General features: G+C 41.4%; 2 protein-coding genes across 2 annotated transcripts; one reads left to right on the forward strand and one right to left on the reverse strand.

Moving 5' to 3' along the window:
• The first annotated feature begins 1,547 nt into the window (after positions 1-1,547).
• LOC139557084 (PRELI domain containing protein 3B-like) lies at positions 1,548-9,277 on the forward strand. The gene is made up of 6 exons (XM_071371440.1): positions 1,548-1,705; positions 4,359-4,527; positions 5,074-5,163; positions 6,702-6,772; positions 6,894-6,996; positions 7,129-9,277. Exons 1-6 carry the CDS (start codon positions 1,674-1,676, stop codon positions 7,243-7,245), a joined length of 582 nt encoding a protein of 193 aa, XP_071227541.1. The 5' UTR covers positions 1,548-1,673; the 3' UTR covers positions 7,246-9,277.
• Positions 9,278-15,094: 5,817 nt separating this feature from the next.
• LOC139557085 (vesicular inhibitory amino acid transporter-like) lies at positions 15,095-18,860 on the reverse strand. Its single transcript, XM_071371441.1, has 2 exons — positions 17,999-18,860; positions 15,095-17,130 (listed from the first exon to the last, which is right to left on the reverse strand). The coding sequence occupies exons 1-2, from the start codon at positions 18,392-18,394 to the stop codon at positions 15,943-15,945; spliced, it is 1,584 nt and encodes a 527-aa protein (XP_071227542.1). The 5' UTR covers positions 18,395-18,860; the 3' UTR covers positions 15,095-15,942.
• Positions 18,861-20,139: the final 1,279 nt, after the last annotated feature.

The raw sequence follows: 20,139 nt of genomic DNA on the forward strand, positions 1-20,139 counted from the left end.
AGATAGTTTTAGAAAGAAAGGGTCCAGATTGTCTAGCCCGGCTGATTTGTAGGGGTCCAGATTTTGCAGCTCTTTCAGAACATCAGCTGACTGGATTTGGGAGAAGGAGAAATGGGGAAGGCTTGGGCGAGTTGCTGTGGGGAGTGCAGGGCTGTTGACCGGGGTAGGGGTAGCCAGGTGGAAAGCATGGCCAGCCGTAGAAAAATGCTTATTGAAATTCTCAATTATAGTGGATTTATCGGTGGTGACAGAGTTTCCTATCCTCAGTGCAGTGTGCAGCTGGGAGGAGGTGGTCTTATTCTCCATGGACTTTACAGTGTCCCAGAACTTTTTTGAGTTTGTGTTGCAGGAAGCAAATTTCTGCTTGAAAAAGCTAGCCTTGGCTTTTCTAACTGCCTGTGTATATTGGTTTCTAACTTCACTGAAAAGTTGCATATCACGGGGGCTGTTCAATGCTAATGCAGAACACCATAGGATGTTTTTGTGTTGGTTAAGGGCAGTCAGGTCTGGAGAGAACCATGGGCTATATCTGTTCCTGGTTCTACATTTCTTGAATGGGGCATGCTTATTTAAGATGGTGAGGAAAAAAAAAAACAGGCATCCTCTACTGACGGGATGAGGTCAATATCCTTCCAGGATACCTGGGCCAGGTCGATTAGAAAGGCCTGCTCGCTGAAGTGTTTCAGGGAGCGTTTGACAGTGATGAGTGGAGGTCGTTTGACTGCTGACCCATTACGGATGCAGGCAATGAGGCAGTGATCGCTGAGATCTTGGTTGAAAACAGCATAGGTGTATTTAGAGGGCAAGTTGGTTAGGATGATATCTATGAGGGTGCCCGTGTTTACGGCTTTGGGGTGGTACCTGGTAGGTTCATTGATAATTTGTGTGAGATTGAGGGCATCAAGCTTAGGTTGTAGGATGGCTGGGTTGTTAAGCATGTCCCAGTTTAGGTCACCTAGCAGCACGAGCTCTGAAGATAGATGGGGGGCAATCTGTTCACATATGGTGTCCAGAGCACAGCTGGGGGCAGAGGGTGGTCTATAGCAGGCGGCAACGGTGAGAGACTTGTTTTTAGAGAGGTGGATTTTTAAAAGTAGAAGTTCAAATTGTTTGGGTACAGACCTGGATAGTAGGACAGAACTCAGAACTCTCAGAATTCATTGACCAATGGGATCCCTATCTCCTCCTTTCTTTAATATCTCTTAACCAAATTTATTTTTTTCATAACTAACCCATTTTTCTAGCTCATTTTTCTATCTGTGTCTTAACATTCTCCAAAGATTTGTATAACTAGCCCACTGTTCTATATGTGCCTTCTCTCCGCAATCTTCTCTTGTAACCTAGCGTTGACTCGCTTCCTGGGGGCGGGTCTTTGTCTGTGCTTTGCGATTGACAGCCCGTTAAATTTGGTAGGCACAGCCTTTCACGTTATGTAAGGAGATATGTACGAAATAAATTCTTACTCAAAAATACTTGTCAGAAAAATTCCAGAGATTTTAATGCAGTTAACTCGGTCATGTTTTTCTCTGATTGGTTGATAATTTTTTTATAGAAGTGGGTGGAGGGGGACGGACCATAATTTTGCCACTTGTGGGCAACGTCGTTTCCTTCACAGCTGAGGTCAAGCTGTCATAAGTGGCCGACTCGCACGCCCTGACAAAACGGTCTAAAACATGAAGATCTGGACCTCCGAACACATATTCAAGTGAGTAATTTATTAATAAGGATTTATAAAGTGCTTATTTTAAATACGCTTGATATTACGTTATCTTGCTAGCTTATTTAAGTTTGTAGTATGCTAGCGCTGGTAGTGGTAGCTAGGTTCCCAACCGGCCAACGTTAGCTCTTTGACTTTAGCCAGCTAGCGCTAGCCTGCTGCCATTACAAGTTGATGAGTGTTAGTTAGAGCAGCTAACGTTGGAGCTAGCTAGCTAACAAGCTATTTGGCTAGCCAACACATCAAACTCTGTCTATTGTTGTAGCTAGCTATTGTTGAAAGCCATTCGTAGAAGCCATCGATATCGAGAAAACAGCCAGCCATAATTATATTAACGTCACTAAACAGGATTTTTAACCTACCAAATAATACTAGCTAGTTAGCTAACGCTGCTAGTTAGCCACATTACACGTAACTAATTAATTATGTCAATGCATTCCAGTCGAAGTATCCAGCAGTGGTCGAACTTGTTAATTGTCAAAATGTCACGGGATTCGGGTGGTTGGCCTATACTTGTAAGGTCATGCGAATTCATTATGTTTTCGTAACCTGCAATAGAAAAAGTAACTTCCGGACGTAGCTGTATTGAAATTGCGTTAAAGGTGTTTTTCTCATTACGTAACGGTCACTGAGGTATAATAAGAACGGCAACAGTCCAAGTCCAAGCTAAAACATGGCAACAGTAAACATGTCGTAACACCTTGGGCCAATTGAGATAGTGTGACTAACACATTTAAGTTAATTATTTACTCCCACCTTGGGCCAATCGGTGTAATTTTGTTCACCCAAGTTTCCTCAATCGTCCCAGTGCTGTCTGAGAACGCGTGCATAATAGACGGATCCACTGTCGCTTCTCCGATTTCATCGTAGGGGGTCAGTTAAAGGCCACAACATTTCACATTGGCTGCCCCTGTTAAATGCAAAAAACAGGCATTCACTCTCTGAGACTCGAATAAAGTGCGTTCTATGCCAGCTAGCTAGCTACCTACCTACTGTACTGGAGGCACAATGGTGGGATCATGTTTCTTATGTCCCAATAACCAGGGCTTAATACTCTGGGGAATTTATGCCTCTAACCAGGTTTCCATCCTACCATTTTATGCGAGTCAAGTACATGTCTTTAAAAAAATAAAAATAAAAAAATAAAAAATACTGGACTGATTGGAACATTTTGTCTGTAAGCTTTCCAAACGTTGACAAAATACAAAAAGATCCCACCTTGTCTACCGTATCTTTAAAATTAATTGTGAGAAATATTGATATAATATCGAAGAACTTGGGAGTCACGCGACAATGTGTGGTCCTCCCACAACGACTAGTCGGGAAAGCATGCAGTTAAAATAAGTTAGGAAGAACTTCACAGGTTTGAGAAAGTGCCAGATGTTGCGCTCAATTGATATTCCTTTCCAATAAATATTGTTGGTCTTATTCTGGTGACATGATCATCGATGCTTGGCTGCCTGTTTGACAAATACAAATAATCTTGCTCTTTTGTCCATTATAATCTCATAATAGAGTGCGGGTAGGCCAGCCTACATCTGCAACCTGTTGGCTAGAGTGCACCTGCTAATACCAACACTTGCTATATAACACCATTATTTTGTTGTGAGAACCATCAATAGAGTTGAAAATGTAAAGCCCATTTAACTTGTATTTTTTTATTTAGTACATGGGAATTTAACTGCAAAAAGTATGTGTATTTGCACTACGTCATCACACACAGCTTTTTATCTGCATCAAGTCAATTTGAATGAAACTCATCTTTGGTGGGAAAATGCACATTTTAGAATATTTGCATAAATCATGTCGCCAATTGGATGGAAACCTAGCATGCGATTGTAAACAAAGCTGCATTTGTACATTAAAAAGGATACATGGTCAAGGTCAAACCAAGTACATTTACTTCTATTACTGAACCCATAATGAATATTTCATAATACACGTCCCACAGTACAATGTCTAGCTGGCTAAACCACTCCATGTTGAAGGAAGTTTCTGATTAATTCCACCAATGGAGTGGAGCAGACACCAGGCTTTGTGCAATTCAGCTCCAACTACATCGATTCGCCCAAGGTCAATACTTTAAAAAAAAAAAAAAAGTTAATTCTGAAACGCTTACCTTCTACGTACGTATGTTTGTCCTCTGTAGTTCCGTGTCGGTTTGATTGCTGAAATCCATACTTTTTAAATAAACATTAAACAAATACAACCATTGACGGTTTGCTCATTGCTGTTGCTCCCATTTGACTACTCAGCGCAAATGCACATGTCACTTGAATCTCAACAAGGAAACAGTCGATGGTTGAATTTGATTAATGTTTATTGATAAGTATGAATTGCAGCTAACAAAGGCACGCAACTACAGAGGACAAACATGGGTACAAGGTAAATGTTTCATAATATATTTTTAATATATAAGTATTGACCTTGGTTAATCACTAGTCAGAGCTGAATTCCCCAAAGCCTGGTCTCTGCTCCACTCAGTTGTTGGAGTTCATCAGAAACTTCCTTCACCGTGAAGTTTAGTCAGATAAATGTCGGGACAGGTTTTCAAATGAATTCATTTTGGCGCACGCCATGATGTCCACGTGATGATAGTACTACAGTCATATTGATTTCCTGTCTTGTCCCCCCCCCACAGCCACCCGTGGGAGACTGTGACCAAGGCAGCAATGCAGAAGTATCCCAACCCAATGAACCCTGGCGTGGTAGGGGTGGATGTGTTGAACAGACATGTGGACACACAGGGCCGGCTATACAGCAACAGACTGCTCAGCACAGAATGGGGACTGCCCTCCTTGGCCAAGACTGTAAGTCCTCAGCACACTGGATGCCTGTCTCCAGTATTGCCGCTGATATGATTATCCTGATAAGTGCATTGCAGGTCACCAGTCTCACTGCTGTAGATATTGATATACTTTTCTGCACACGCAACAATCCAAATCCATTGCGTTTATCAGAAGTTGAGTGTACTAATGTTGACAAATTCAATCGGAGCAGTTAGGTTTAAGTCAGTATGTGTAGGCTTTCTGTTAGACTAGGCAAAATATTGAATGATGCTCATTCCAGTGAACTGGGGAAGTGGGTAATGCTCAGAACAGTTGGCTGTCTGTACAGCTCTGTGGTAGTTACATGATTGCGCACTGCCATGACCTCAGCTCTGCTAGACCTTCTACTGAAGGTTGTCTCAGCTAGACGGTTCAGACTGGTGTTGTGTAATCAAGACCGCATGAAGTTGTTGGGTAAATGTTTCTTAAACCTTAACTTGTGAATCAACAGATCTGAGGATGTTTTGTCATTGATGTCAAACATGTCACTGACAGTGACGTCATTGTTTTTTTGTTTTTTTATCCCAGCTCATTGGTATAACACGAACCAACACATACATCCAGGAACATTCGGTGGTGGACCCCAAGGAAAAGACTTTTGAGCTGCAATCTACAAATGTGAGTTCAAACCTATTGTCGGATGTATACTGAACAAAAATAAACACAACATGCAACAATTTCAAAGATTTTACGGAGTTACAGTTCATATAAGGAAATCAGTCAATTGAAATTAAATGATTAGGCCCTAATCTATGGATTTCACATATGCATCTGTTGGTCACACATCTTAAAGGTAGTGGCGTGGATCAGAAAACCAGTCCGTATCTGGTGTGACCCATTTACCTCATGCAGCGCAACACATCTCCTTTGAATAAAGTTGATTAGACTGTTGATTGTGGCCAGTGTAATCTTGTCCCGCTCTTCAATGGTTGTGCCAAGTTGCTGGATATTGGCAGGAACAAGTTGCTGGATATTGGCAGGAACTTGAACACGCTGTTGTACATGTCGATCCAGAGCATCCCAAATATGCTCAATGAGTGACATGTCTGGTGAGTATGCAGGCCATGGAAGAACTGGGACATTTACAACTTCGAGGAATTGTGTACAGATCCTTGCGATATGGGGCTGTGCATTCAGGCTAAAACATGAGGCGGTGGATGAATGCAACGACAGTGGGCCTCAGGATCTCGTCACGGTATCTCTGTGCATTCAAATTGCCATCGATAAAAGGCAATTGTTTGCATGGCTTATGCCTGCCCATACCATAACCCCACCGCCACCATGGGGCACTCTATTCACAATGTTGATATCAGCAAACCACTCGGCCACATAACGCCATACACGCCCTCTGCCCGGTACAGTTGAAATCGGGATTCAAGAGGTGAGGAGCACACTTCTCCAGCATACCAGTGGCCATCGAAGGTGAGCATTTGCCCACTGAGGTCGGTTACGATGCCGAACTGCAGTCAGGTCAAGACCCTGGTGAGGACGACGATCACACAGATGAGATTCCTTGAGACGGTTTCTGACAGTTTGTGCTGAAATTCTTTGGTTGTGCCAACCCAGTTTCATCAGCTGTCCGGGTGACTGGTCTCAAGATGATCCCGCAGTTGAAGAAGCCGGATGTGGAGGTCCTGGGCTGACGTGGTTACACATGGTTTGCAGTTGAGGCTAGTTGGACGTACTGCCAAATTCTCTAAAATGACGTTGGAGGCGGCCTATGTTAGATAAATTAACATTAAATTGTCTGGCGATAGCTCTGGTGGACATTCCTGCAGCCAGCATGTCAATTGCACACCCCCTCAACTTGAAACGTCTGTGGCATTCTGTCCCCAGCACAAGGTGCACCTGTGTAATGATAATGCCGTTTAAACAGCTTCATGATATGCCACACCTGTCAGGTGGATGGATGATTTTGGCAAATGAGAAATACTAACAGGGATGTAAACAAATTTGCTCACCACATTTGAGAGAGAGAGTCTTTTTGTGCTTGTGGAACATTTCTGGGATCTTTTATTTCAGCACAGGAAAAATGGGACCAGCACTTTACCTGTTACAAATGTACACTGTTTGTTCAGTGTACATTTGTGGATAGTGTAGCTAACTCTATCTTTAGCCCTGTAAACTGACATTGATGCACTTTCCTCTGCTTTCAGATTTCATGTACTAACATAGTATCTGTGGACGAGAAGTTAACATACAGGCCGCATCCGCAGGATCCCGAAAAGTAAGATGTACACACACACCTTTTTTTTATGGGTTGATTTTAAAGGTTAAATACAGCAAAATGTATAAATGGGTTTGAGTTTCACAGCTAAACTTTTTCTTCTGTTTATCTTTATGTTTAGGACCATACTGACACAAGAGGCACTTATCTCTGTGAAAGGAATTAGTCTGAGCAGTTACCTGGAGGGGCTCATGGCCAAAACCATCTCGGCAAACGCAGGCAAAGTAAGTCCTCTCACTTTACACCTGCAGCCTGGATGGAATATTTGAATGGAAATAGTATGAGAAAACAATCTCATCCATGTATGGCCATGTTCAGCCCATAACTTCCCCATGTGTGTTTGGTATTTTGTTCAGGGACGAGAGGCGATGGAGTGGGTCATCAGGCGGTTAAACACAGAGATCGAGGAGCTGGCAGCAACGGCACAGGCCACAATCCGCATCCCCATGGCAGCCGCAGTCGCAGAGAAATGATCAGCCGCCATCTCAATGGAACTCAGACATTTCCCCTGAAAGGGAGACCTCCCCCTAATCTGCCAGCACAGCCACCTCCTGTATTGGCCCACTCATTTTCTGTCACAAGAACGCATCCTTCCCTCAGCGGACTGCCCATACAAGCAGGGTACACACTGTTGGGTACACAGAGTGAAGCTGATGACGGCATGCTGCGTTCGTAACCAAATGGGAGGTGGGAATTTACCAGTTGTGAGGTCTTAAATACTAGTTGGATGCATTCACATGCTTTGAACTTGTTGAGAAAAGCCTATTGGCAAATGGCAAACAAGCTGCGTAAACAAGCTGCGTAAAGTACAGCTATCATGTTTGCAAACAAATTATAGTATTCAAAAACCATATTAATAGATTCATTTTTATAAATGTTGCATTTAATTGTCGTTATCAAGGTAATTTCCTTAGTAGGTGACGTCAGAAGTCTCCATGTGGGAACTCTGGATTGTTTCCCACTAGTAATTACCAGTCGGAGGGCCTTTCAGGTGGCTTTTTCCAAGTCGTATGTGGCATATTCCGACTTCCCACTTGGTTATGAACGCAGCAGTAAACAGGGTTGAACCGGGTTGCATTCGAGGCTCATGGGATTTCTGGTCTTCTAACATTTTGTATCACACCGTGCCTACAGGTCATCAGGTTTATTTATTCTCCTCCTGCCCTCTTATTGTTATTCTGCAGCGAGCTGGTTTCCTCTCTGGCACTTGAAGTTTCAATTGAACATCATTCTATGTTGCCTATGCCAGCCATGCACTTACAACCATTAAATAGGCTAGCAGTCATTTTCAGGGAACAATTAACTTACTGAGAAGAGAAACTAATATTACGTTTGTGGGTCTGTTTTGTGTGGTGTTCTAAAGTTACTGTTATATATTCAGTAATGAACATGTGAATTTTAATTACTTTAACTCATTGTTATTGCACGTATTACCAAGTAACAAGAGTACCACCATTGTATTCGCTATGTTCAGAAGTGTGGATACGTTTGTTCAATTCTCCCAAATGGTTCTCAACAGTTAACAACAGTATGTGATTTCCACAACCTTATGAATAGTGCCCCTGTAGTGTTGGGTGCACAGTCAGTGAACGTTAACGGTGGCCACTACGATGGGGTATGTTCAGGATCATTAGACAGGAGTGACTGTTGGTTTTTAACTCTGTGCAGTCTTGAACAACCCATCTGTAAAATGTCATCAAAGTATGAGTAAAACAAACAAATCACATTTGTGATCCTGAACCTACCAGGATTGTTTCTGCCCCCTCATTTGGTGTCATCTGACAGTATTTGTGTTTTATAAGCTCTTAGTGGTGTAACCTACTGCAGTGGTTCATCTCACCAGTCTCCTCCCGCCAGCAGTGACATTTGCTGTGTTCGGTAGTAATTACCCATTGTAAAGTCATGTTGGATGCATTCACATGCTTTGAGAAACGCAGATTGGCTATTGGCCAACAAGCTGCGTCAACCATAAACCAAAATCTGTCATATAAACAAATTGGTGTTAAAAAAAAAACTGATTTTATGTTGCATTTAATGAAGAAAATGCTGTTATCGAGGGAATTTCCTTAGTAGGTGATGTCAGCATGTGGGAGAAGGTGCTCGAGGATGACAGTTCCCCACTAGTAATTACCAGTTGTGGGGGTTTTAAGTGGATTTTTTCCCAGTCGTATCTGGTAAATACCACCTTCCCACTTGGTTATGAATGCAGCATTATTACGCCATAGAATCAGTTCTACATATGCCTATTCAGATACACTCCCCTTTAACTTCCCAAACTCCCTTTTAAAAACTTGTTACTGTTGTCCCACTTGTGTCAGGGTTGCATTGATGTTGGGTGAAGTCTGAGTGGCACTCCAGATATCAGTCACTTGTTTCAGGAATGAAGTGTCATGCGCGGAACATTTGAAAACAATGGCTATATATGAGTACACATTCCGAGAATGTCAAACAGAAGTACTTAATTAACACTGAAATGATCTCAATAAAATGTTATTGTTTCATGAACAGGTTGTCTTAGATGTGATCATGTGGGCATGTACTAAAAGTTTAAACTGTATTTATAGATAAAATGTTACTTTTTACTCTTACATGGCCATAGCTAAAGGCTGGAATTTCTTAGGCCCATCAGTGGTCTACTGACATGAATTTTTTTTTTATGGTCGTATACCCCCATACCATTCTGTTGTAGGGGTACGCCCACACCATTCCAACACAAAATCTTCTTTTAACATACTTGTAATTTTTTTTAAGGAATACTATTTCACTCATATTGTAGGTTAGGTCATATTTCATAGAAATCTGGAAACACTGGACAGGTACTTTAAACATAATTACACATTTCCCAGCCTACGGTCTATGAAACTACTATCAAATATAGAATAATGGTTTAAAATGTACACTAATAGATATATATACAGACCTGCTGGACCTTCAGCATAGGGTTAACCATGTAATGCATGGTGGGTAAAGCAATGCCCTCCAGTTTGGCTGCCACAAACGAACGCCTGTGGTTCAGGGTAACTATTTCAACAGACCAGTCATTAGGCCTAGGCTTACACAATGGTTTTGTAGGGTAAAGTAATTTCATGATGACGTGATTTGACGATGTACAGTATATGTTCAATATGAACATGAATAGGCCTACTATAGTGGACTAGGGTTGTGCTTTAATTTATGCATACATTACAGAACTTCCCACTCAGTCTAGATAACACTGACATCTTCACAACATTTTCCAGGTCTGCAAAAGAGTGATGTCAACATTTAGCATCTCTTTATTTATCCATGCAGGGCCGGTTTCCCAGATACAGATTAAGCCTAGTCCTGGACTAACAACCATTGACTGTATGTAACAGTGTAGCTTCCGTCCTTCTCGCCCCTACCTGGGCTCGAATCAGGGACCCTCTGCACACGTCGACAACAGTCACCCTCAATCACAAGAACTGTTCGTCGGTAGCTTCATGAAATAGATTTCCATGGCCGAGCAGCCGGACAGAAGCCTAAGATCACAATGCGCAATGCCAAGCGTCGGCTGGAGTGGTGGAAAGCCATTGGATTCTGGAGCAGTGGAAACGCGTTCTCTGGAGTGATGAATCACGCTTCACTATCTGGCAGTCCGACGGACAAATCTGGGTTTGCGGATGCCAGGAGAACGCTAGCTGCCCCAATGCATAGTGCCAACTGGAAAGTTTGGTGGAGGAGTAATAATGGTCTGGGACTGTTTTTCATGGTTTGGGCTAGGCCCCTTAGTTCCAGTGAAGGGAAATCTTAACATTACAGCATAAAATGACATTCTAGACAATTCGGTGCTTCCAACAATGTGGCGACAGTTTGGGGAAGGCCCTTTCCTGTTTCAGCATGACAATGCCCCCATGCACAAAGCTAGATACATACAGAAATGGTTTGTCGAGATCGGTGTGGAAGAACTTGACTGGGCTGCACAGAGCCCTGACCTCAACCCCATCGAACACCTTTGGGATGAATTGGAACGCCGACTTCAAACCAAGCCTAATTGCCCAACATCAGTGCCGGACCTCACTAATTCTCTTTTGACTGAATGGAAGCAAATCCCCGCAGCAATGTTCCAACATTTGGTGGAAAGCCTTCCCAAGAAAGTGTTATAGCAGCAAAGGTGGACCAACTACATATTAATGACCATGATTTTGGAATGAGAATGAAATGTTTGACGAGCAGGTGTTCACATATTTTTGGTCATGTAGTGTATGTCCTTGAACCGATTACTTTAAAATCACACACATACAAAGTTATAAGGACAATTTAGTTGCTAATGGCAGCCTGCAGTACTTTGGTCGGCCTTCAACTTGAGATACTCCTTGAGAGGGGGCAGCACTGAGCTAGCATGCAACATCACTTCCTAGAGTCGCTCAAACTGCGCATGCAATGTTTCCAAAAACTCCTCCATGTAGCAAGATGGCGACACGCTGAAATGACATTTCCTAATCATCAAACGCGCCACTGAGCATTTTCATAGAAAACAACAGGGTGATGTCACCGATGGCTTCGTCCATATCCAATAGGCATCTAAGTGTTGTTGGATGGATGTTTGGAAAGTCACTGTCATATTTGAAAACACTTTATTTCAGAAGCAGCAGGTTTAGCTATTTAGATAGGCCTAATGTTTCATGTTGTTTGGACTGTTGTTTATAAGACAGTCGCTAAAATGAAACTTGGCTGTTATTGTTGCAAATACTATTATTTCGGATGTAGCAGTCAGGATAACTAGCATGCTAACTGGCTAGATACAGTAACTCTGTGTTATGGTTAGTGTAACTACCTACTTAGTATCTATCTTCAAATTATTTTCGAGTGTATTGCAGTTAATTGGTGACAATGACATTAACATGTATTTAGCATGACATTCATGCAAGATTTATAATATATTTACAACCCATAAGTAATGTGAAATGCACTCATAACTTATGACATAAGCTTCATTTGGGCTAAGCTTCATTTGGGCTTGATAGCCAGCTAGCTAAGCTAATTGCAGGCTAACGAGGCAGAGCATTGCATAATGGGTGAAGAAATGCACCCTGGGAATCGTAATATGCTGTAGACAAGGGCAATAAAGAAGCTTCAAAATAACAAAAACAAGGAATTGTGCAGTATGACTAACAAAAACCATAAAACATCAAAATGTATCAAATCTTACGGTACTGGATATATACTAAAAGCATAATAACTGATTATAAAGTGTCAGAATGATCCTTTAAATAGAACCATGAGGAAGCCTGCAGGAAATGTAATGCTGAACAACTGAAATTTCCACAGAAGAATATTGTTTCTTAACGTTTTTGGAACAATTTCAGAACATGACTCTAAATAGAACCACGTTATGCTGAAGTACTGAAATTCCCACAGAAGAATGTTGTTACTTAACCTTCTCTGAACTATTTTAGAGCATTCCTAATGTCAAACCAGTTCTAGAACGTTCTTAGAGCATTGCCAAAAATTTTATGAAATGTAACCATGTTTGAACTTTTAGGAAACATTCTGTTAAAGTAATGAAATGCCAAGAAAATAATGTATTTTTGTTAATTAAGTTCCTTAAATGTGCTGAAAATGTTTCAAAGCCAAACAACTATCCTGCACCATTCCCAGAAAGTTGTGGGAAGGTTGTATGCAAAAATAATCATTGGACAACCACATTCTCACCAAGCTCTAAGAAACATATGGTTCTCCGAACGTTATGTGCCAGCTGGGTTGTCCCTCTGAAATAGCACTGCTTTCCTATAATGCCATGAACATATTTTAGTTACAATAAAACTATATTCAGCAGATCGCAAATAAAAAATTATTTTGTTATCAGTGCTTTGCATAAGAGATATGCTGTATACAGGGCATTCAGAAAGTATGCATACCCCTTGACTTATTTCACATTTTGTTGTGTTACAGCCTGAATTAAATAAATAAAATTACATTTAGAAAAAGCCCACCCATCTACACACGATATCCCATAATGACAAAGTGAAAACATGTTTTTTTTAATTTTAGCAAATGTATTGAAAATATCTCATTTACATAAGAGTCAATACTTTATAGAAGCAACTTTGGCAGCAATTACAGCTGTGAGTCTTTCTGGGTAAGTCTCAAAGCTTTCCACATCTGGAGAAGAATGTAATTGCTTTGCCCCGTTTTTTACAGTATTACTTTTGTGTCTTGTTGCAAACAGGATGCATGTTTTGGAATATTTTTATTCTGTACAGGCTTCCTTCTTTATAGTATTGTGGAGTAATTATAATTTTGTTGATCCATCCTCAGTTTGAAGTCAACATTGGCCCTAATGGTGAAATCCCTGAGCGGTATCCTTCCTCTCCGGCAACTGAGTTAGGAAGACACCTTTATCGTTGTTGTGACTGGGTGTATTAATACACCATCCAATGTGTAATTAATAACTTCACCATGCTCAAAGGGATATGCAATGTTTTATTTTTTACCGATCTTGCAATAGGTGCCCTTCTTTGCGAGGCATTGGAAAACCTCCCTGGTCTTTGTGGTTGAATCTGTGTTTGAAATTCACTGCTCGACTGAGGGACCTTACAGATAATTGCATGTGTGGGATACAGAGATGAGGTAGTCATTCAAAAATCATGTTAAACACTATTATTGCACACAGAGTGAGTCCATGCAACTTATTATGTGACTTGTTAAGCACATGTTTACTCCTGAATTTATTGTGGCATGTCTCAACAAAAGGGTTGAATACTTATTGACTCAAGACATTTCAACTTTAAATGTTTTATTAATTTGTAAAAAAATTAGTTGAAAAACATAATTCCACTTTGACATTATGGGGTATTGTGTGTAAGCCAGTGCCCAAAAAACGATTTATTCCATGTTAAATTCAGGCTGTAACACAATAAAATGTGGCAAAAGTCAAGTTGTGTGAATACTTTTTGAAGGCATGTCAAATGCAATGAAGAATTTACCTAAGTTGATCCCTAGCTCTAGTCTAGATGGTTGTAGTTCTGATTTGGCACTCAATTGCGATCAAATCATGTGATATTTATACAATGAACACCTTCCTTATATTGAGTTGCACACCTTTTTGCACACAGAACAGCCTCGATTCGTCAGGGCATGGACTCTACAAGGTGTTGAAAGTGTTCCACAGGGATGTTGGCCCATGTTGACTCCAATGCTTCCCACACTTGTGTTAAGTTGGCTGGATGTCCTTTGGGGGGTATACCATTCATGATACACACGGGAAACTTTTGAGCATGAATAACCCATCAGCGGTGCAGTTCTTGACACACTAATACCTGGCACCTACTACCATACCCCGTTCAAAGGCATTTAAATATTTTGTTTTGCCCATTCACCCTCTCCCACAATTCATGTTTCCATTGTCTCAAGGCTTAAAAATCCCTGTTTAACCTGTCTAATCCCCTTCATCTACACTGATTGAAGTGGATTTAACAGGTGACATCAATAAGGGATCATAGCTTCCTTTTTCATTGTAAAGTGACTGTTGAACTGTTGAACACCTATCCCCTTTAGTGAGTGGTCAGGTACAGTGAGGCTGAAAGAAAATGTTGCAGTTTTAAAGCTAAATTCCTGCAAATCTACACATTTTGCTATCATATGCTATCTGGGGGCATGTCTTTTAATTTTTGTATTTTTAAAATGTATGCTGATGACTCCTTGGGGTCCACTGAGGTCCCCAAAGTATCCAATGCTGGCCCCTAGTTATAAGAGCATCAGAACTTTCACAAGCATCATGTGGGACCCATATCAGAACATCCTCATTCTGAGTAGAATTGTTACTATTGTAACTTGCAAATCAGGAAATGAAAGATGTGGTGCTTTTTACTGTGCAGAATAATGTCATTTCAAATCATATTTGTTATGCTTAATATATGGGCTCCCGAGTGGCGCAGCGGTTTAAGGCCCTGCATCTCAGTGCTTTAGGCGTCACTACAGACCCTAGTTCGATTCTAGGCTATATCACAACCGGCCGTGATTGGGAGTCCCATAGGGCGGCGCACAATTGGCCCAGCGTCGTCCGGGTTAGGATTTGACCGGGGTAGCCCTTCATTGTAAATAAGAATTTGTGAGACTTGCCTAGTTAAAAAAAGGTTAAATAAAATATATTGTGTGTTACGGCTACAAAATTATTCAAGTAAATTTTGAAAATTTGAATGCATGTTGAGTCTAAGCATACAGGCAGACAATGCACATGTGCATGTGAGGTGAGTGAGCCTATGATAATTAGCAGAATCCTCCTCCACACAACATACTGCCTTCCTAATCCACAGACTCTGCTTCCATTTGACCGTTTTACAGAAAGCCCTCAAAACTGTCTATATTCATCCATAAAAACATAGATTTTATTCACCCATATATTATTTTTTCGCACAAACATGAGCGTGCACAAATTATAGACATATAATGAATCCAAAGATATGAGCATAACGCATCAAATATTCGATTAATTTCTCTACTAATTCAACACATACTCTTTTCTTACACGTCATGATTAATTCAATGAAAGTACAATTCACGTTCAACAGATAGGTAGACTACAGAAGACAGATGGTTTCATATAAACATTTAGAGCCACTGGTTTGCACTGCAATAATTCACTTCATCCATAATGACACTTGAAACACCAAAAACCAAGTACAGTTGAAAACTAATCGAAATGTTTTGATTAACCAACTACATTTATCATATAGCCCCATCCCACGTGGGTGCTCCGAGCGTATTTTATCTTTAAGTCGACAGAATCTGGTATGAGATTGTTATCTAATTCTTTAGCAGCTAGAAACCGATAATAAAACGCTAATAAACTCATTGTCAATGCAGATATCAACACATCCACACACAAGTGAGGCCTATGCACAGCTCATTTTCACATAGGTTGTGCTAACCTTGCCTGATCAAACCTTGCATGATATTCACTGCTTCAGAGATGATCCATTCTCCAAGGACACTGCATTACCCCCTTCCTAGTTAACACAACATTTCAGTACTGAATACTCTACACTATGATTATAAAGTTTATTATTGCACATTGTCGTCAAGAAGGCAAAACAAAAAAAACGAAGTAAAACAATTACACAGTATCCCTTATGCGCTGTCAATCAGTCTGTCATTACGCGCCTATGATTGACCAAATTTAAGGTATGGGCTACAGAGGTAGAACGTTCTTATTCTTCGACTCCATATTTGAATGCCTCAATGAGCCCTTCTACTGAGTGAATACCACCAGAAATGCTGCATATGCCCCCTATGACAAATATGGCGACGTCAAAGAACACGTGGTGCCATAAAAGTTTCCTCCACATCAGCTTTAGATGAAAGAGAGCTGGGAGAAGGAAGCACAACCCGGCGCCGGTAAGACTCCCGGTGAGGCCCATGAGGAGTGCGAAGTGAGGTACAAAGATGGCCATGATCAACGTGAACACCACCAGGAGGCACCGGAGGCCCAGTCCCCAGGACTTAATCCTTCCTCCCGGCCCATAACAGTCAGGGAATATGGCGCGCCCTCCATCCTGGAAAAAAGACTTCTCCAAGACCTCTACAGCAGCGAAGAATGGCAGGGGATATGACAGCAAGGCCTTAGCCACAAGGAATAGGTTGACCACTGCTCTGATGGTGGACGGCAGGTTGTCCGTGATGACCTCTTTGGTGGCATCTGCCCAAGTCAAGTATGCCACCAGAGCGAACAGGCCCTTCAGGACGCAGGCTCCAATGTGGGTCCAGTCCATCATGCATTGGAACTCGCTTGGCCTCTGCATGTTCCCCTCCAGCGAGGGCAGGAAGATCTGGGACGTGTAGCTGAAGACGATGATGCCAATGGAGATGGGGAACTTCTTGACATCAATATAGAATTTGACTTTGTCCCAGGCCCAATCCCGGGCTCTGGAGAGGCAGTAGGCTATTACCAGGATGTTGATGACGAAGTGCGCGATAGTGCAAAGCAAGCTGAACTTGGACACAGCCTTGAGGCTCTTGAGGAACGCGCAAGGCAAGAGGGCGGCCGTGGCGACTACAGACCAGGCCTTCTGCGAGACCGGCAGGTTGGGGAAACTGTTGACCATCAGGTTGCCACTGACCACCACGTACAGGATACAGGTCATGACCAACTCAATGATCTGAGCAACGTTAACAATATGCCCGCCCAGAGACGGGAACCGTGGCTGGCAGCACGCGTTGGCGATGTCCACGTAGGAGTCCCTCACGCGCACCAGAATCCCATCCTCGTTCTCTTCATACAGACACGCAATAAGAATCTTTCCGGTGTAACAACATACAACAGCCGCAAATATGATTAGAAAGAGTCCGAGGTATCCTCCGTGAAGAATGGCGTAGGGTAACCCAAGGACGAACATCCCCTGCGGATACACAAGCACAGTTGAGTCGTAATGGTCACGGTCTTATCGAAGTGACAGGCTCCCCGCCCCACATATACAAGAAATGAATGACATTCAAAGTTGCATAATTATAACAAACATCATTTATTTGCATAATCATATGGCTACATGTGTGGAAACCTACATTTAACGATTTGAGTTGAGAGAAAAAAGTATATATCTGTCAGGCCACTAAGCGTGCAGGCTCAGAATTGGAATTTGATTTGAAACGATGCTTATTTTTTGTTGATTTAATTTAAAATGTAATAACTAAGATATTTCCTCACCAAGACTGGATTTATTTTACATAATCCACTGTGAAATGTTATCAAGAATAATGAAATGGTCCTTATTGTGCCTGAGGCTAATCCAAATAATTGTATTCATTGCAGATGGAGTTGGGTCTGTTTTTTACTGATAGGAAATAGGCTATCTAGAATAGATCCCTATTTTCCTTTAAAATCTCAAAATGCTTCGTATTTAATTGACATCCTCGTCTGATGAAATGAAGGCAACTGCCATTGTTTATGTTTAATATATATATATATTTAGGAATCACTTGTTTTAAATGAGGGATTTTGAAATAAGAAGCCATAAAATAGGCCAATTCATTTATCTGGAAGAAATAAATGAAAGTCTATTTTTACATGTGAATGTGAAAAATTATAGTCGTTTTAAAGGTCTGTTTCGGTTTTTTGTAGAATGGAAATTGGGGTCTTCTGAATGATATAGCGTAATGCATTGTGCTCTGAAATGATATGTATGGCGTATATTCCAAGGCTATTGTTGACAAAAGGCCTACATTGACATAGTGACAATATGTTCATGTCATTCTTCAAATCATTTCTACCTGAATGGCATTGGTGACGTTCCACCCCGCTTCCCAAGACGTAATTTTGGGTTTGACCTCTGATGCCAACTCGTTACACGCCCCAGTGTTCTTGATGGAGGAGGATGCTGGGCCGGTGCCATCTCTCTGGTAGTGGCTGTCTCCCTCCGTCAACTCGTCTCCTCCGTCCATCTCTCCCCCTTCCTCGTCGCCCTGCATGATGTCCATCTGCATCCCCTGCCTGTAATCATAGTCCAAGTCATCACAGTCCACGAACCCCAGACCCTCTTCATCTGTAGCGGCCTGGAAGCCCAATCTGGCGAACACTCCGCTGACCTTGGCCTGCGATTTATTGGACACTGTGTTGGCTGCATTGGTCAGCTTGTTGCCGATCTTGTGTCGAATTAAGTGAGCCATTGTTGTGAGATAAAATGTGAATCTTCAGATATCAATTGGATCAAATTTGAAAAGTGTTGAAGAAATACATGCAGTGTGGTTATGAGCTATTTTGGCTGCTGCTGTGAGAGAAAGATAATCATGCCTGTTGCCAAGACGTATCGACGTTGTTCTTAACGGCTGCCCAACCGTTACATCCACACAGGCTGTCGTTTAAAATCCCGTCTGTTGGTCTTGATTATCCATGTCACTCTCAAATCCCTCCTGTCACTTTCTTGGCGTCAGAAGAAACGAAGTAAATCAATTCCTCCTAATTCAAATTGATCATGTTGCTCAATGTGATCGAATGTCCCTGTTTGTGACCTCTCCATGCAGTTGTCGGTGTGGGTCTTGATGTTGCGCTCAGTATTGCTATAGCCGTGACAAGTGCAAACCACAAGCGGTAGAATTTTAGAGGGGGACTAGGCACGTGTCCTCATAGACTGCCAATGCAATGACTTGCTCAGCATGCACAAACCCCTCATGGTTCTGAAGCGGTGTGTGTGTATGTGAGAGAGTGAATGAGTGAATGAGAGAGAGAGAGAGAGAGAGAGAGAGAGAGAGAGAGAGAGAGAGAGAGAGAGAGAGAGAGAGAGAGAGAGAGAGAGAGAGAGAGAGAAAGAAAGAAAGAAAGAAAGAAAGAAAGAAAGAAAGAAAGAAAGAAAGAGAGAGAGAGAGAGAGAATGAGTGAGTGAGTGAGTGAGGGAGGGAGGGAGAGAGATTACTTTGAGATTTTGGAAGGAGAAAAGGGTGTTTGTTACCAGAGGCATGGATGCTAGCTCTTACGCTTCATTTATACCAAATATTTTACTTATTCGATTAAGCTAATTTTGCATATTTGATTAGGCTTATAATTTTTTTTATGAATCATTTTTTATTCATAATTTGTTCCAATATTTTTCGTTATGATTGTATTGATCCGGCAGAGGTAATATACGTTTCATATAAGTCTAGTTTATAATTGCAGACACTTATGTTCGTTTCAAAATCAGACATTAAGGAGTTACACTGCGCAGCATTCATAGGCCTATATCTCACACACATACTGTCTTAGTCTTTTTATTCCTAATGCAAAAACAAATATCAGAGGTGTAAAATCACTTTAATGTTTATGGAGTAAATATACAATATTTAAATATCAAGGCCTCGTATATTCGTTAGATTATTTATTTTTGTGTTTTAGTTTATTCGCTATACGAATTTGGATCCAAAGTTGTGTTTCATGCCCCTTTGACCCAAGTAGCCAATGCACTTACAAAATATATATTTATTGTAGCCTAATTTATAGCAAAACAAAACTTGTTTTTAATATGGTCTCTTATTTGTTGCCCGAGCATTTTAATTGATAATAGGCTACTTACTACCTGCTACACCTGCGTAGCCTAAGTACAGTTTTGTTCATGGAGTCAGATACTTAAAATGTAACAAATTCCATGTTTTTTCAGCTGCTAAATTAGAGAGAATGACCCGCGTGCATCGGAAAATTCAACTCGTTTCCGCATTGCAGAACATTGGACAGGCCTTGCTAGTACCATTCTTTTTAGGTAACGTTTCACTGACTCCTTCGGTGTCATATGCCAAAGAGTAGGCTACAAGGAGTGGAATGTCAGCTAAAAAGACTGGTAGGCCTACCCAGACTAGCGCTTTGCATTTGCGCATGTTTGCTATAAACTGTCTGTAATAGCCTAGTACATTTTAAATGACCCTGTAGTCTTACGTTATATTTC

This window comes from Salvelinus alpinus, chromosome 28 (assembly GCF_045679555.1).
Source record: "Salvelinus alpinus chromosome 28, SLU_Salpinus.1, whole genome shotgun sequence".
NCBI classification, from domain to species: Eukaryota; Metazoa; Chordata; class Actinopteri; order Salmoniformes; family Salmonidae; genus Salvelinus; species Salvelinus alpinus.

Excerpts from the sequence above, each read along its gene's own strand:
- LOC139557084 (XM_071371440.1), top strand. The coding sequence starts at position 1,674 with ATGAAGATCTGGACCTCCGAACACATATTCAA. Across the intron at positions 6,773-6,893 it reads CATCCGCAGGATCCCGAAAA|GACCATACTGACACAAGAGG; the intron begins GTAAGATGTACA and ends CTTTATGTTTAG. Across the intron at positions 6,997-7,128 it reads TCTCGGCAAACGCAGGCAAA|GGACGAGAGGCGATGGAGTG; the intron begins GTAAGTCCTCTC and ends TATTTTGTTCAG.
- LOC139557085 (XM_071371441.1), bottom strand. The coding sequence starts at position 18,394 with ATGGCTCACTTAATTCGACACAAGATCGGCAACAAGCTGACCAATGCA. Across the intron at positions 17,131-17,998 it reads ACGTCACCAATGCCATTCAG|GGGATGTTCGTCCTTGGGTT; the intron begins GTAGAAATGATT and ends GTGTATCCGCAG.